An 18337-nucleotide genomic window follows, 5' to 3' on the forward strand; every position below is an offset into this window, starting at 1 on the left:
AATTTCATCATCAAAATACTACTTGCAACATATTAGTATCATAAAATACAAAGGAAATGCCTTAGGAAATCCAAACTCAACTAATGAAACTACATGAAATGAATATTAAAATAAAAACACTACTTTTACCTTCATGATTTAAGTCTCATTGTGTCATAACTCTATTTTTCCTAGTTGCATATGGTTTGCTCTCAGACAAGCACTGGTAGTTTCCAAGATGACATATGAAGAATGAACTGATAACTAGTAGTTAAGTGATACTATGATATGCAATGCTAAACGATTAAGCTAAATTTTTTCAAGATTAAAACTCGTGGATGCATAAGTTTTCACAAATGATTAACTTGAAAACTCACTTGAAGACTAACTCTTTCTCAACTCAAACTTTTGATTTTATAGACTTTGAGAGGATAAGATGATGTAGCCTAGATCAACGGTCATGATTAGATATGCAGATTTGGATGGTTGTGAACAAAGGTGAAGGTTGAGAGAAAGAAGGAATGAAAAGACAAGTGCCACTCATCTCACCTTGACTGGGTTGTTGACTGAGGGAATCTAGGGATGATTGGAGAAGATTTAGGCATGAGAGGATAAGTGGACTCAATTCCTTTCTAAGATGTAGGGATGTTGGAGAGAATATAGAAGAAAATTTAAGAAATATGTGTACGTACACAATATTTCATTAAATTTGGAAGTTGGAGATAAATGATGAATTAATATCTGTTGATGTAAATAAATATTCATCATGGATATTATTACACTTTACTTAAGTTAACTTAAGATAATGCATCTCTTCGTAGTTTGGATATGAGACACTTAGGGAAGTGTACACATAGGGATATAGCTTGTAGGAGAAATTCCACCTTTTGTGGTCTTATTTTGTTGTTACACTCCACATTTGGTGAGTCATCCACCTCTTGTGGAATATTATATTATTTCTCCTACCTACCCCTAGTATTTCTTACCTACCCTTGTTTCTCATTGAGCCACATGTAATGATTGTGTGCTCGTATATCCATATGGCCTTACCTATATAAGAAGGCTCATATTCATTGTATGGTTAATCCAGTTGATCATTTGCATATTGATGAGAATATAGTTTGTTCTTGTCATTCTTTTGTCTCTCTTTTATGCTTTTCATTGTGCCTTTGATATTGGCAAAATCTCACATGGTATCAAAGTTATTGGGGCTTCATTGATTGGTTTTAGGAGATATTTTGGAAGACTTATGTTTTCGGATCTGAGGTTCTGTGCATTTTGAAGGCATCTTAGAGCGTTTTCGACCTTACCATTGCGTCCAGGAGGCCATTTCCATAATAATCAAGTATAAAATCGGCCTATTTTGGCGAAAGTCAAATTTTGGGTGTTGGAGAAATTTTTTGCCCAATTCGGGCGATACAATTTTTCGGAATTTTTAGATTCTCTCAGTTGTACCTATCCAATCCTCAATTTTGCAACTTCAAAGGCTTCGTTTGAGCTCATACGACCTCCTTTTTAGGTGTCGTTTTTTTTAAAGTGCATATTTTTCATCTACTTTCATAATCTATGATCAGTGTTCAGAGATTTTGAGTGGATATTGTACTTTGAGATATTAGTCTTTTTTGGCCTATTTGGTACTTGCAATTTTCTTGGATCTTAGTTTAGATCACTTGCATTATTAGTGTGAGTCTCCTTTGGCCTTATTAAGACAGTTGTAAATTTGAAATCAAAATTCCACTTTACCATTTTTTGCAAGTGGCACATTATACATGTACTAAGTATAAAGTGTCAAATCATCGTTTTGGGGGGATTCTTTGATTGAGTGAATTTGGGGAGTGTCTTGTGTGATTGTGCCTCTCTTTCCTTGTGCTCTTTCATTTTTGTTGCAATGAGTCCTCATAAATTTCCACCTTTAACTCCACATAATTACACATCTTGGAAAATTAAAATATGAAGCAAATTAAATTTCTTACTTTGAAGGAATTTGGTGGAGGAGTTGTGAGATTTGGAAACGACTCACCCTGCATGGTAAAAGGAAAGGCAACCATTTCTCTTAATGGAAAGAGAAGTGCAGATGATGTCTACTAGGTTGAAGGATTGAAACACAATCTTTTGAGTGTTGTTCAACTCAATGACAAAGGTTATCCATTGGAATTCAAGAATGGAATGTGCAAAAGCTATGGGAGCAAAGGTGAACTGATTGCAACCGGCAAGAAGACAAAAGGTAACCGATTTCACCTAAATCCTAAAGTCAACAATTGTTTAATTGCTAAAGTAGATGATAGTTGGCTTTGGCATTGAAGATTTGTCATGTAAACTTTTATAACATTGTCAAAGTCAGTAAGTCCAAGTCGGTAAGAGGTTTGCCTTAGTTGGACAAACTAGTGAATGATCTATGTAAGGAATGTCAATTAGGAAAGATGACATCCTCAACTTTTAAGAGCAAATTTTTCTCAACAGAAAATTTGCTAGATTTGGTTCATATAGACCTCTGTGGACCAATAAGGACTATAAGTATTCAAGGTGATTGATATTTTATGATCTTTACTGATGATTGCTCAAGAATGATGTGGGTCACATTCTTGAAGGACAAAACAAAAGCCTTTGCTAAGTTTAAAGCATTCAGGGCCTTAGCTGAAAAGGAAAGTGGCAAAAAGATAAAGTGCTTAAGAATTGATCAAGGCAGTGAGTTTACTTCAAAGGAATTCACTAGATATTGTGAAGATAATTGAATTAAGAGGTAGCCTTATACACCTAGGACACCACAACGGAATGATATTGCAGAGAGAAACAATCGGCCACTTGTTGAAGCTGCTAGAACTATGTTGATACAAGGAGGCGTTGCTAAAACTTTCTAGAGAGAAGTTGTCAACACAATAAACTGGATATTGGTGAAAAGAGGTAAGCATAAAACTCCTTATGCCAGTTGTTGAAGCTGCTAGAACTATGTTAATACAAGGAGGCGTTGCTAAAACTTTCTGGAGAGAATTTGTCTACATAATGAACCGAATATTGGTGAAAAAGGGTAAGGATAAAACTCCTTATGAATACTGGTATGGTAGGTCACCTAATGTCAGTAATTTTAAGATTTTTGGTAGTAAATGTTTTATCAAGAGAGGTGACTATGTTGGTAAGTTTGATGCTAAGAGTGATGAAGGCATATTTCTTGGTTAGTCCACCAAGAGAAAAGCCTACAAATGTTACAATAACCGGACAAAGAGAATAATTGAAAGTGTTGATGTCCGAGTGGATGAGTGTCCTAAAGTTAGAGGAGAAACCAGTGAGGAGAAGAAGGAAGATGAACCTTACATTCTGATTTTGGAGCCAGAACTGGTGAAGCCAGAAGTTGGTGAAATGAATGCTACAGTACCAGTTCAACCGGAACAGGTAGATTCTGCAGAAGATGAAGATAGTGAGGAAGAAGAACCTGAAGATAGTGATCATGTTATTCCAAGCTATGTAAGACTCAATCATAATCATGATCATATTATTGGAGATAAAGATGTTGGAGTATTAACCATAAGAAGAATTAGAGAGAATTCTTGTATGATCTCCACCATTGAGCCTAGAACAACAAATGAAGCCTTGGGAGATGATCACCGGATCAAAGCTATGGAAGAAGAGCTTGACCAGATTGAAAAGAACAATACATGGACCCTAGTACTCAAACCGGTGAACAAAAAAGTAATAGGCACTAAATGGGTATTCAGAAATAAACTAAATGAAGATGGAGTAGTAGTCAAAAACAAAGCCAGGTTGGTATGCAAAGGTTATGGATGGGAAGAAGGAGAATGCTATGGCAAGACATTTGCACCAATTGCTAGATTGGAAGGTGTTAGGACTCTACTTGCATTTGCAGCATATAGGGGATTCAAAGTATATCAGATGGATGCGAAGTCAACTTTTCTAAATGGAATACTAGAAGAGGAAGTTTACATTGAACAACTAGATGGCTATGATTTGACTAATATAAAGGATATGGTGTGTAAAATACACAAGGCACTATATGGTTTGAAGCAAGCACAAAGAGCATAGTATGAAAGACTACATTCATACCCGATGAAAATAGGTTTTTAGAGAACCAATGAAGACAATAATATATATCTCAAGACTGAAGGAGATAAGATATTAGTTAGTGAAGTGTTTGTGGATGATATTATTTTTGGAGGCAATGATGACATGAGTGATGACTTTGCAAATGAGATGAAAAGTGAATTTGAGATGTCTCTAGTAGGAGGGATAAAATTCTTTATAGGTTTGCAAATTTAATAGATGAAGAATGGTATCTTTATCACACAGTCCAAATATGTGAAAGAGGTATTGAAGACATTTGGAATGGGAGACTGTAAATTGGTTGGGACACCAATGGTTACAGGCTGTAAACTATCTAAGGAGGATGATGTCGCATCTGTTGATGAAAATGAGTACAGGTCTATGATTGGGAAACTGCATTATGTTGTTCACAGCATACCGGATATTGCTCATGCAGTTGGATTAGTTGCCATATTTCAGAAGAACCCGAAGGAGACACACATGATTGCAACTAAAAGGATATTCAGATATTTGAAAGGTACTGTTGATTATGGATTATGGTATCCATATGCAGCTAACTTTTATTTGAAAGTCTATATAGATGCAGACTGGGCATGAAATGTTGATGATAGGAAGAGTACAACTGGAGGTGCATTCTTCTTTGGAGTAAGACTTGTATCTTGGAACAGAAAGAAACAGAGTTGTATATCACAGTCCAATGTTGAAGTTGAATATGTTGCAGCGTATATGAATTGTACCCAAGCAATCTGAATGAAGCACATTCTGGAAGGATTCAAGTTGAAGATCACAAAACCGATAAGGATTTTATATGATAACACCAGTGATATAAATATTTCAAAGAACCCGGTGTTGCATGCAAGAACCAAGCATATTGAGCTGAAATATCATTTCTTGAGAGAGAAAGTGCAGAGTTAAGATATGTTGGCATTCTACAGTCTAATGAAAAATGATGGTGTTTTCATTGATGGAAACCTTGTGGCATTCATCTGGTAAATCACTGACAAACACTTCACCGACAACAGCAAGAATGTATACCAGCACCCTAGCCGATAGGAACAAACTTTTCTTTATTGTATTTAATTATAAATATCTTTTGTAAATCCGACATGGCATATTGTAATAGACTCATATATGTGTGAGATCTTGTAAATCATTTTGTATGGATGGACACATGATGGTAGAAGTCATGAGTGAATATTAAGACAAATTTTGTATAAGGTTTATGGTTATAGTATAAGATTAAACCGGTATTGAACCTGGAATAACAGATGCTGAATTGTAGCAGTACATTATATTGGATTTTCATAATCCATTTTGTAAGTCAGTGAGACTTCCATTTTGTAGATTGAGTAGTGAGCTCTAGGCAGTTGGCCTTCCTGCATGTGCAGGCCTCTCTTGTAAGTAATATCCATTCATTGGCCAGTGAGTGAGTATTGTGGGTCACAAATCCCACCGAGGTTTTTCCCACACCGGGTTTCCTCGTTAAACATCTTGTGTTATGGTGTGTTTTCTATGCTTTCTTTACTGTTCCTATTTACTACATTAATTCTTGTTTACCAGTACATTGTTTTAGAATGCAAAATACTTAATAAGGTTAAATATTTTGTTAACCGGTTAGATATTGATTCACCCCCCCCTCTCAGTACCTTTGGGACTATCATTAATCCTAACAATTGGTATTAGAGCCTAGTCCTCTATTTTCAAAAGTCTAACAGCTCGAGGAAGATTCTGACACCGGTACAGATGGAGAACCTAAGAAAGCAATTAGAAGGATCTCTTGTGGACTATGATTCAGAGAAGTTGAAGAATATCAAACTTGAAGATGATTTGAGGACTGCCCAGGAATTCATTCAAGGACTTCAGGAGAATCTCACTATTGCTAGAAATAAAAGAAAAGTACTTCATGAGAAGATGCAGAGTGATGATAATGAAAAGGAAACTCTTAATGAGCTTGTAAACAAGCTGAGGCAAGAAAACTTGAGTTTGAGGAATGAAATGCAAGACATGACTATGAGATTTTGTAAAGACATTGAAGATAGAAAGAAGAATGAAGATGACTTGACTAGGAGATTCAATGATGGTGGAAATGAAAATCTAAGACTCAGTCATGAAAATGATATGTTGAAGATGGATTTTATTCACATGGAACATGATAAAACTGAACTTATGAGACAAAAGGGAATTTTGGAAAATGAGCTGGCTACTGCCATATTGGGTTTTCCTCATAAACTCTTTTGTTATGAGATTTGTCTTTGAGTGTTTTTTTTTTTATATATTTGTATTTGTACACTTTGATTTAAAATTTTAGAAAATCATTGATTCACCGCCCCTCTTAGTGATCACTTATGTTCAAGGGTGACCTAATGGAGGTTGATGGTGAAACCTATAATAGTGTTAGAAGTTATCTTATAAAATTACCCTCTCATTGAATATGACAAACCAAAGCTCATCAAAAATCATAGAGAAATCTAGATTGTGACAACATAAGATGCTTCGTGGTAGCTCTACTAGACATGTGTACAGGGATGAGTTTAGGGAAACATCACTACATATGTATGGGTTCAAATAGTTAAACATTGTATTAGAAATGATATAAATTAACACAACTTAGATTAGAGCATGTAATGTATGTAATTAAACATCCATGTCATAGTGAACCTAAGTACATATGTGATATGTATAATATGCTTGCAACATAAAATAATACATGTAAGAACAAAATTATATGAATAAAGACATGAAAGATTATGTCTTATGATGTGTGAATGAATAAATATTTTCTTTTGTTTATGTGCTAATCTACCATATTTTTTAGGTGGATTCCTTCTTATCGAATCACACAAGGGTTTACTTTCTAACATAAATAATCTAGACCTTGGATCTGTATTAAATCAATAAATAAAACCCTAGACATGTTAAAAATTAAGAGATGGATAAACTAGATAGAATACATCAAAAGTAGGGAAATAGTTATAAGGAACTAAATAAGGAAAGATAACATATTGAGGACACATGCAACAACACATCCACCCTATATCAATATCATGTCAATTCATTGTATACTAATCTAATCTGTAAAATGTAGATTTGTGGCCTAGAGAGTCAAGTTTTTCAAGTTTTTATATATTGCAATGAGATGAATATTATAAATGAATCTCAAGGCAATAATTGGAAAATATGCAATTCCAATACAACATACTCAATGATTAGAGATTGAAGACCATTGCCCAAATAAAGGAGCTTGTTCTTATAGTAGATATTCACTAATCACAACTACCTAATGTGTTCAAGTAGTTAAGTAATTGGTTCTTACTCTCTCAAACAATCTACTTTGACTACCCCTAAGAGAACTTATGTTGATATCATGGCACGTGCAAGACATCCAACAAGCAATGTCTTAACTGGAATGCATCTAATACATAGATGCAAAAATTATAAAAATATTCTACTCTCCTAATACAATAGTTTTAAAAATTTTGTGAAGTTTTCTTCATATATATTAGAATGCAAACAAATGGGATGTGACAAGTGAAGAAATGGTTCAAATTTTGAGAAAGAAACTTGAAAAAAAAGATACCATTACGATAAAAACATAGTTTAACTTGAGCATTGATGTTGGTATATTATAGAGCTAACAAATGACCTAATAGATTCTATCAAAATCCCAGATGGATAGCAACATTTATCCCCATTAAGTTGAAGATATAAAAGGGAAACCTAATGGGGTTGATGGTGAAACTCACAAGAAAGTTGGATGCTACATCTTATAGGATTACCCTCTCTTGGAAAATGATAGAATGAAGTTCAATGCAAAACATAAAAAATAGGTTATGACAATATAAAATGTTTCATAGTGCCTCCTACTAGTTGAAGAAGTACAAGGATGCGTTTAGGGACACATCCTTACATATTGTTAGGCAATAATAGTAATGTATTATTTCACATTGATATAAGACTTACAAAATTAAGAAACGGGAATGTAATGAGAACATCTATGTAATAGTGAATTACCCATGCTTATTGTGTATATCCATGCTTGTGGCATGAAATGGTACGTGTAAGACCAATTATATGAATAAAGATATGAATGATTATATCTTACAATGAGTGAACAAATGAATATTTTATTTTGTTTATGTACTTATCTACCACACTTTATGTAGCTTCCTTCTTATTGAATCATACTAAGAATAACTTTTTGATATAATTAATCTAGATCTTGGATCTATATATAGTCAATCCCTACCAATTTCTTTGATAACTCTCAAATTAATTAAAATGAGTGAATGAAAGTCATAAAAGTAAGGTGGTCAATAAGGCGAGAATTTGAAATTTGACTTTGAGAAGTTTGAATTCCAAATCCATCACTATGAAAGTGACTTAATTCGAGTCCAGACCTATAGATTTGATCTCAAATAGCGAATAATAATTTTAGGGATCATAATCAAATATCTAGATATTAGTAATTAAAAGAATGAAGATGTATAATATCATGAATCAAATTCACAAAAGTATATTTGACACTTAACAATTAGTAATCACATTTAAAATACTAATTAAAATTGATCTTAGACATTTTTTTAAAGGGATATCATGAATATACCATTTCTACCATTACAACAATATTAAATACTATTAACAAACCAAAATAAAACGCAATATACCATTTTCTACAATTTTTAAAATAATTTATAATTTATGAGAAAAAATAAAAGGAATCGATAAACAAGTAGTAATAACACTTATAGAAGCATAGATGGCAATAATCTTGTTACCCGGTCAAGAAAACGAGCACTTCTCTCAATTTAAAATAAACAAAAAAAATTGGATCTTGTGATTGAACCATCATGTCTTACCAAGTGAAAAAGGATATGGAGTTGTCTTGGTTTACAAATTAGGTGATTGTTGTCATCGAATACCATAACAAACAATAAATAGATTCCTCTTTTTATTATTTTAAACAGAAGTTTTTTAAAGTAATACTGAAGGCCACGAAATTTGAAATTGATTATACAAAAATAACCAGAAGCGACTGAGGATAGTGTGAATGCAGAAGCTTGCTTGAATTATTTATCTACTGGAGAAAAACATCACGTCTAAATGACACGTATGCGTAAAACTTGTCTTCTCTTGCTAACAATTGAGGCATGATATCATTTTCAATTAGAACTATTGAACAGAGAGACGGATGCATATGATCCATTCCCTCATAAAATCAAGAATACGATAACATTAGAAATGACAATAATTGAAGCAAACAGAAGAAATAGGTATAGGGATAGAGATAGGGATTCCAAAGACCAAAGTGACGTGCTGCAACAAAAATAACCACCATCATCATCATCATCATCTTAATCATCATCATGAGGAAACATTTGCACATACATCCTTATTAAAACATGCACTTGAACAATGAGACGGTGTGGTGAAGCAAAATAAATATTATTGTTGTTACTATGGCAGGTTAAAATTGAATGGTAGTAGCAGAAGGTGCCGAAAAACGGCTCCTTCGGTAATGCAAGACCATTAGATGGTCTGCTGAACAATGGTTGGAGATGGAGATTGAGACCACACTTTTACTTTTCCAATTCTCATTTCCCTCGCTCACCCACATCACATCACGAACATGTTGCAATGTCACACCTTCTAACAATTCCTCTCCTTTGCACATTATCTCAATCTGCATCAATCATCAACACAGGATTATTACTATTATCAGACCCTGCCCACCACAAATATATAAATATAAATACTATTACTAAACTAATCAGTTCACGTAATTGCATGTCCAACAACACCCAGTGCCATGCAGCTGGTGTCGACGTGACACCACATTACGTAACGTCTCATGTCAGACCAGACCAGGCCAAACTGCAATTGAAATCCATGCAATAATAACGAGAAATCTACCAGTCCACGCCGTTTGGTATTTAAGTGAAGTGGAGTCATCATGCCTACCTAGACATGTTCTGTCTATGACCCCATTTTTTTTATTTTTTTGTATTCTAAACAAACCTATTTTGCCATGTCTGTTCAACGGTCATAATCTCTCATTGCACGTCTCTCTCACAACGCACGCTTCTAATGTTTGTATTCATACCACACTAGAGTAGCGAGGAAAGGGAAACAGTAATGAAGGGCCTCATTTGAGATTGAAAATGACTTATGGGCAGTAAGGAGATGGGCTTTTTAATTTGTGAACAAATTTTCCTGACATGTCTACTAAGGATTAGTATATTACTACATTGCTTCTACTTCAAGTTTTTTATGTCAGAAAAATCGTTATCATTGTGATGAATGATGAATCATGATTTCTGTAATGTGAACGCAGTCACGCGATGCTTTACTCTGTGTGCACGCTTGAATTTGATCGTAGAATTCAAGCAAACTATTTCGTCGTACTATTTTGGCACATCTGGGTGCTGCTTTCTTTGTTACACTTGTGACTTGGGATGCTTGCATGAAACGTATACGAGATGTCCTGAGCATAAATCACTATCCACGTCATACAGAAGTTGATCGTTTGATTCTAGGATTTGGTTTTACTTCACTTCTTTAGATTGTATTGATCGAATTGAAACCGGAACCATGCACCTTGCATAATTCCAACCATAACACACTTTGAAGTTGTTTTCAATCAACGGTGTGAAAAGACAATATTGCCTCAGACTTGACTCTACCAAATATCAAGATTGGATGGCTGAATATATATACTATTATTGATTAAATGGGCGGTGGCTTAAGGAAAAATAAACTATGGGTTGAATGATAAGTTTAGAAGTTGAGATACGGTTAATCAATTGGCTGAATAACGATAAAACTGGACAGTACGTTTAAAAATTGAATTTGATTGGAGTATTTTTGGAAAGTATTCCAAATCTGCCATCGTATTAAATAAGCTTTCATGTCAGACTGTTGCAGAGACAATCTTCGCAAGCTACAAAGAGCAACATTGACAGCGGAGATGATCTCTTGTATTTAGTGAATTTTAGGTAAGCTTAACATTAGGTAAATCTAAATGGATGGCCTTTGCAACAAACATCTCACAACTTGGTTGTTGAGATTTATAAAATATGGATACACTTTTTTTTGAGTTTAAATATGGTTAAAATGTGAAATCTAACTAATATTATTTTTTGTTTATTTAGTAAAAGATCACTAAAAATGATTGATTGAAGTGCAGATTCTATTTATTTTACTACATTTATTTCATCATGTTAATCTATTACATCTAAAGGAAATCTGTAATAATTGTAATAATTGACAACTCAAACAATAGTATCAATATTGTTATTCTTCAACAATAATTGATGTTGAATAAAAAATTTGTTTTCAATTGCATCATCATAAAAAAGAAATCTTAATTAAGTCTTATATTTATCTTAAAATGTAAATGTTAGTTTTTTACTTCATTCTTATCATATAGATGGTCACAAGCCTTGCAAAAAGACAGATCAAGGTGTGAAATAGTAGCATTCCAAATATTCTAATGGAGTTGCACATCATGCTACTTTAATAGAGGTCCTAATCAAAATAAATATTGCTGCAGCTAACATCTTTAGTCCAATGCTTCAATTCCATATCCCAAGAATATAATATAGACGTGATTATATTTTACTTTTTTCCATTCCATTATGTTGAGGTGAGTTACAAGCAACAACAAACTCTTTCTTTAATCCATCATATTGAAAAGATTCAAAAATATGTGTATTGTTTTTCAACAAAGAGATTAAATCTAACAACTAACTCTTTCTTTAATCCATCATATTGAAAAGATTCAAAAGTATGTGTATTGTTTTTCAACAAAGAGATTAAATCTAACAACTACATTATTTCTCTTCTTAAAAAATACATATAACTTTTTGCATTTTAAAATATCAATAAAAGAAAATGAGATAGTTTTTATACAATATTTTTTCATACCACAACCTTTACAAATCATGTATACCTATAAGACCCTCAAATATCAATATATCAATGTATGACTTTTTCACATACTTGATAATTTAATTTCCTTTTTAGATAAAAGACAAAAGCCTAATCTTATATTAAAATTTAAATAATTTAATAACTATTATCTTTTATATAAACTTTTTTTTTTTTTTAATTTCATATTAGTAACTGTTTTCAATATTATAAATAAAATCATGATTCATTTTCAACATTAACAATATAATTTTAAAAAATATTTGATCAAATATTTATAATTTTAAAAATCTTATTTATAAATTTTTAAAATTTAAAATAAAAATATATTATTTCCCAACTATTAGAAATTATATTTATTAATTTTATTCTAAACAATTTTTATTAAACTTTATAATTAGATATATGTTTTGTAACACTAGATTTAACTACACAATTTTCTAAAAATAAAAATAAAAAAAATATTCCCTTTAAATGCAATATTAAAACATTTGTATAAAATCACTTGCATTTGACCACTTGCCTACTTCACTTTCCATATCCCTAACATTGTAAAACACACACTTGATTTATGACTCGCATATCATTCTAATTGCAAGCACTTGAATTTAGTCCTCTAGTCTTCATGTTCCTTGGTTGAATCGTGCTTAGTTATATTCCTCCAATGCTTGACTAGCGAATTTTGACACCTTCCAAGTTTTCTATAGTCCCTTGATTTAAATTAATATGCATGAGAGATTTTGTATTCTCCTAGAGACTTTCTATGGGTATTTCCTATTCTTTTATAATATTTGCACATAATTAATTTGAATTAATATATTTTATTAATTTTACAAAAAATTAAATATGATCGATAAGGATTGAAAATAGTATTAAAAATAATTATTTAAATTAAAGACCTTTAATTATGATCAATAAGAATTGATAATAGTATTAAGAATAATTTCTTTAAATTATATTTTGTAGAGATATAAGTTTTCTTTTCTAGGTAGATCTAAGATTCATACATACTATTCATTTCTCTAATACTTTCATTTTGAACTCACATTACTTATTATAAAATTATCCAAAAAAGGTCTCATTTATAATATTGTATGGTATTCATACAATTATCACTTTTTCTCTTTTCTTAATTATCTAGCTTTTTGTATGGCTTTGGTTCTTTTATCAACAACAATGGGATCTTTTTTAATATTTATTTTTCATGAGTGCAATTTTTATCTTTTATTAATAAAATAATATTTTACAAATAAATTATGTTTGTTAGTAAAATAAAAATTATGCTACTTATTTTTTGGACAAATAAGTAAGAAAAAAGAAAGGTGAATCATTTTTTACCTTACTAGAAAAATCAAACACTTTGATAGATTTCCCACTCATGAAACCTTTATTCCCTTTATTTGTTATTATTTTCTCAACCGTGTAATATTGAAGAAATTTAAGCTTTATTCCTTTTATTACTATTAATGAATTTACTACTAATGAAAAATTAATATATATGGAAAGGCTGGTATGAATGTCTTAGGGTTCTATATGTTTCATGCTAAGAATATTTTAACAAAAAGTAGTTCACAATATCACAACATATGTAACAATACATATGAGCTTTTTTTTAGCTTTTTGACAAATAGATGTTTGATTAGATTGGTTAGTTTTATCATATTTATTGTATTTCTCAATTTTGTTTCATGGGGATTGAAACTAAGATTCCTTGTCTTTTCAAATGATTTCTTTACTATGAGACTCGACGCTATTAGTTTTCCTCTTAAAAGACTTGTATAACTCCAAACCTTCTTACAAATATTAGAGATGCTTAGCTCTTTTCTTTCTTCTTCAATGTCTAATTTTACTTTCATTTATATTTATCTTCAACAGTGTACATCCGAATGTATTATTTTATTGTAAGACGCATCATCAAAATAAAAGGAAATATGTTAATTAATAAGAAGTAAATTTATTTGTGATACAATTGTTAATTACATATAAATAAAACATCAAAATCTATTATATTAATTAAAAATGATTATATTAACTATATAAAGAAACAAATGATATAAAAATATTCAAACAATTAACAATGTTAGATTTTACAACATGCTTTTAAATATATATATAAATATGCCATTATAGAAAGTGGTCTTAACTCTTAAAACTAAATAATAAAATAAGAATCCTCAAAATAATTTTATAGAGAAGAAATATATACATCATATGTTTATTTTATATTTATATCAATTATGATATCTATAACATAAAGTCTAACACTCAAAATGTAAAAATGCACATGCATAACATACTGCCTATTAATTAAGCATGTGATGTTATGGTATGTAAATTTAGAGTTAATGATTTTTTCTTATATTTTGTTTGTTTTATTATAATTATATAAGTAAGTTATCACCCACTTTTTAATAATCATTCGCATGTATCAATAGCTAGCTACTTTTACTTCTAATAGTTAAAATTTTAATATTTAATTGGAGGAGTAGGGCAACTTTATTGGTTTCCATAATGCAGGGGCATTTGTGCATAAGTATTGGTAAAAGGAGTTATTAGAGGAAAATGTATTGGTTTTTAGAGAAATATGTATTGGATTAATTGTGCAATTTTTTCAAATGGTTGTAGTGTGTAGTTATTGGGGCATATTTATGTAGATATCGGGCAACACCTCTAAATGACCAATTTTTGACCTTTATGCACGTAACAAATCATCCAACATTCTTCATAACTACCCAAAAGTTGAAACAATAGTTTTAAGTTCTCAAGTCACATAAGAAAATCATCAAAAGTTGATGTACTATTAGAAACTTAGGGTGCACAAAATTAGCTATAATGGCTACCATTCCCTTAGTCTAACGTTTTATATATTCACTCACTCCCTCTCTCTAAAATTTAAAGAGTTTAGAGAGATTATAATTATTTTTTTAATTATTGAATAAAAAAATTACAACAATTTATTATTTAAGGCTATTTTTCAGATGTAATTCTTTATAAATAAAATCATAAATATATATATAGCAAAATAAATTATACAAATGTTGATAGTTTGTTTGAAATTTTTTCTCATATAGTTTTTCTAAAATTTTGATTATATTTCACAACGAAAATGTCTAAATAAGATCAAACAACTTTCACGCTTAAACCTTAGATCTACAATAATTTATTTCATTTAGCATACTTGATTCATTTCATTAGTGTTTATTATTCTAATGTATCACTTGTCAAGTAGTTCAACTACTTTGACTTAACAAACCCTTTGAATTTTGGACACAATCTCTTGTCCACCAACATATTCTCACATTCTATAGAGAATAGAACATAAATAATTAATAATTTATATAGATATCTTAAATACATTTGTTTTAAAAGTATATATATATATATATATATATATATATATATATATATATATATATATATATATATATATATATATATATATATATATATATATATATATATATATATATAATTGAGCTCTCAATGTGGAGACCCAAGTTCAACTCCCATGAGGGACACCTTTGTGGAATTCTAAGTTGTGACTCCTGGTCTTCCATTGGTTGTATTTGTCACATTGTTTAAAGTGAATTTCTAAGTTGTGACCCTTGGTCTTCCAATTGTTGTTTCTAGTTTGGTGCTCGAAAGGAGCTAGTATCTGTAATAAGTTTGCTCGAAAGGAGCTGGTATTTGTAACAAGTTTGTAACGTGGATGCTCGAATGAGCAAAAAATGAGCTTTATTGTAATGTTGTTCTATGATACTTAATACAAAAAAAAATAAAAAATTATACTTTTTAACTTTAGAAATGCTCTATTCTATTTGGTACATAACTAAATATATAAAAATATTTTTAGTTAAGAATTATTTTGTTTAATTTCTATTGTTTGCTTCATTTTTATTTGAAAAGTTATTTTATGGTATTACATTTGTTTTATTTTTTTATACATATTTTATTTTACTTTTTGAAAAAATAAAATTAATCCATTAATTCAATATTATTTGTTTTGCTTTTACTTTACAAATCATGGAATATATTATATACTTGTATGTTACTTTTTAATAATTTCAAACTAATATATATTTTAAAGTTTTGATGTTTATATAGTTGATAATAAGTATATGAATAAGTTGATTGTGTTTAAGTTTTTATATATATAGTCATGACATGATAATCTACACCTTAATACTATTGTATAACACCTATCAACATAATAAGATATAAAGGCCCTAATTTGTCTCATTCAGTGATCGGGGACAAAAGGAAGACCAATACCCCCTATGTCAAGAAGACTTTGGAGAAATCAAGTGTGAATGTCAAAAAGATGATGGATGAGGACGCAAGGGCCAAGGCAGACAATCCTGATTCTGGGATGGACCCGTAGAGGATGGAAGTCCACATAGAAATCCATGTTGAAATAGAGAAAGGTACCCTTGTGGAAATGAAAAAGGGGTCCTCTACCACCGAGACAAGGGACATGTTGATGGTAGCCAAGGATGTGACGGAGGGGCAAAACAACCTTTTCAAATGGATGGTGTATGAAATCAACTTACTTAAAGATAGGGTTAATACCCTTAATGATAAAGTGGATTTAGGGTAGAATAGTTTGAACAAGATCCCTACTTTGGACAACATTGATAAAATGCTTTCTCTTTATCCAAAATGTGGCCAACGATGTGAAAACTATGAAGATGGATCGTGAGGAAAAGATCAGGCTTCTAGAAGAGACCATCGATAAGGTACATGATAAGCTTAGTGTTGTTGTGGCTATGAGTAGAAAAACTATGTATCGATAAGGTACATGATAAGCTTAGTGTTGTTGTGGCTATGAGTAGAAAAACTATGCAGATTAGTCGATGGTCTCAAACAATTAAATGAAAAGGCACAACCCTTAAAGGTTTGACAAAGGGTAATTTTGGCCCTCTTGATACTGTGGAGGATAAAGGGAAGAATATTGCCATAGATCAACATGGTACGAGTACAAGACCTAATATTGGCCCCTCAAATAGAACGTGCAGCCATGATAAAGGTAAGATTGACCAAGTTCATATTATCCATGATGTTAGAACATCAATGAAGGAGTGATTCACAAGAATGTAGAAGCTACAAAAATGTTAAAGAATCTTCAGTAGGACAAAGGGAAGGATGTTGTTGTAGATCAACATGACACAAGTACAAGACCTATTCTTGGCCCCTCAGCTAGAACACACAACCATGATAAAGGTAAGATTGACCAAGTCCATACTATCCATGATGTTTAGAACATCAATGAAGGAGTGATTCACAAGAATGTAGAAGCTAAAAAAATGTTAAAGAATCTTCAGTAGGACAAAGGGAAGGATGTTGTTGTAGATCAACATGGCACGAGTACAAGACCTATTCTTGGCCCCTCAACTAGAACACACACCATGATAAAGGTAAGATTGACCAAGTCCATATTATCCATGATGTTTAGAATATCAATGAAGGAGTGATTCACAAGAATGTAGAAGCTACAAAAATGTTAAAGAATCTTCAGTAGGATTTTGGATCCGTCAACCCTTTGGTTTCCTTTTTTTTTGTTGTTGATCAGCTTTTAGTTTGCATATAGTTTTCTCCTAGTGTTGGTTTTCCTTTTTTGTTAAGGGTTTTGGGATCCCTCCAAAACCTATTTGACTCTAATGAAAAATATAATAAGGTATTTCAAAATATTTATAAATAATATTTATAATTATTACAACTCTCAAGAAAAAATGTTTGATTTGTTTAAATGTAAATATACTTTCTTTTATCATTTCTATTTATAAGTCTATTTTAGATTTTTTTTCTTAATCAAATCAAAGAATAAAATGATGGAAAAATTAAGTACAGTACTTAATGTCCTATTTTGGCAAATTATCTCTTAAATGTATTGGTTTGTTTATAATATTCACGAATATATGTGATTTTGGAAATTCCTTTCATTCTTAAATATATTGGTCTGGTATACCATCCATGATTATTAGTCCTTGTACATTGATTGTAGAAGATTATGAATATCATCTAATATTCATAGTGACTTCATTACATCTATATCTCATTTTCTTTCTATTTTATATTAGAAAAATAGGTTAAAAATATAAATAATTTGACATTTATAAATATAAATAAAACTATCATTTATTATTAATATTATTTTAACTGCATGTGATATGCATATATATTATTTAAAGTATATTAGCATGTTTTATTTCTAGAGTATATTGATTTTTTATTGAAACTGTATTATTTTTAAATGTATGAATAGAACTCCTTGAGACTTAAATCCAATTCTCAATGGATTCTTCTTTGCGTCTATGAAAATTATAATATAAATTAATTTCATCTTATATTTTGAACAGTCAAATGAAGTCATTTTGTAAAT

The 18337-nt window shown here is 30.9% G+C and overlaps 1 protein-coding gene across 2 annotated transcripts in view; it reads right to left on the reverse strand.

The window, feature by feature from the left end:
• Positions 1–9185: 9185 nt before the first annotated feature.
• The window catches only part of LOC131068211 (uncharacterized), a 34487-nt gene continuing 25335 nt past the window's right edge, over positions 9186–18337 (reverse strand). For both annotated transcript variants that reach the window (XM_058003406.2, XM_058003396.2), the window contains exon 5: positions 9186–9712. In XM_058003406.2, the coding sequence (XP_057859389.1) occupies positions 9497–9712 (216 nt within the window). In that variant the 3' untranslated portion in view covers positions 9186–9496. The remainder of the gene's footprint in view (positions 9713–18337) is intronic.

Source organism: Cryptomeria japonica, chromosome 11, assembly GCF_030272615.1.
Source record: "Cryptomeria japonica chromosome 11, Sugi_1.0, whole genome shotgun sequence".
Lineage (NCBI taxonomy): Eukaryota > Viridiplantae > Streptophyta > Pinopsida > Cupressales > Cupressaceae > Cryptomeria > Cryptomeria japonica.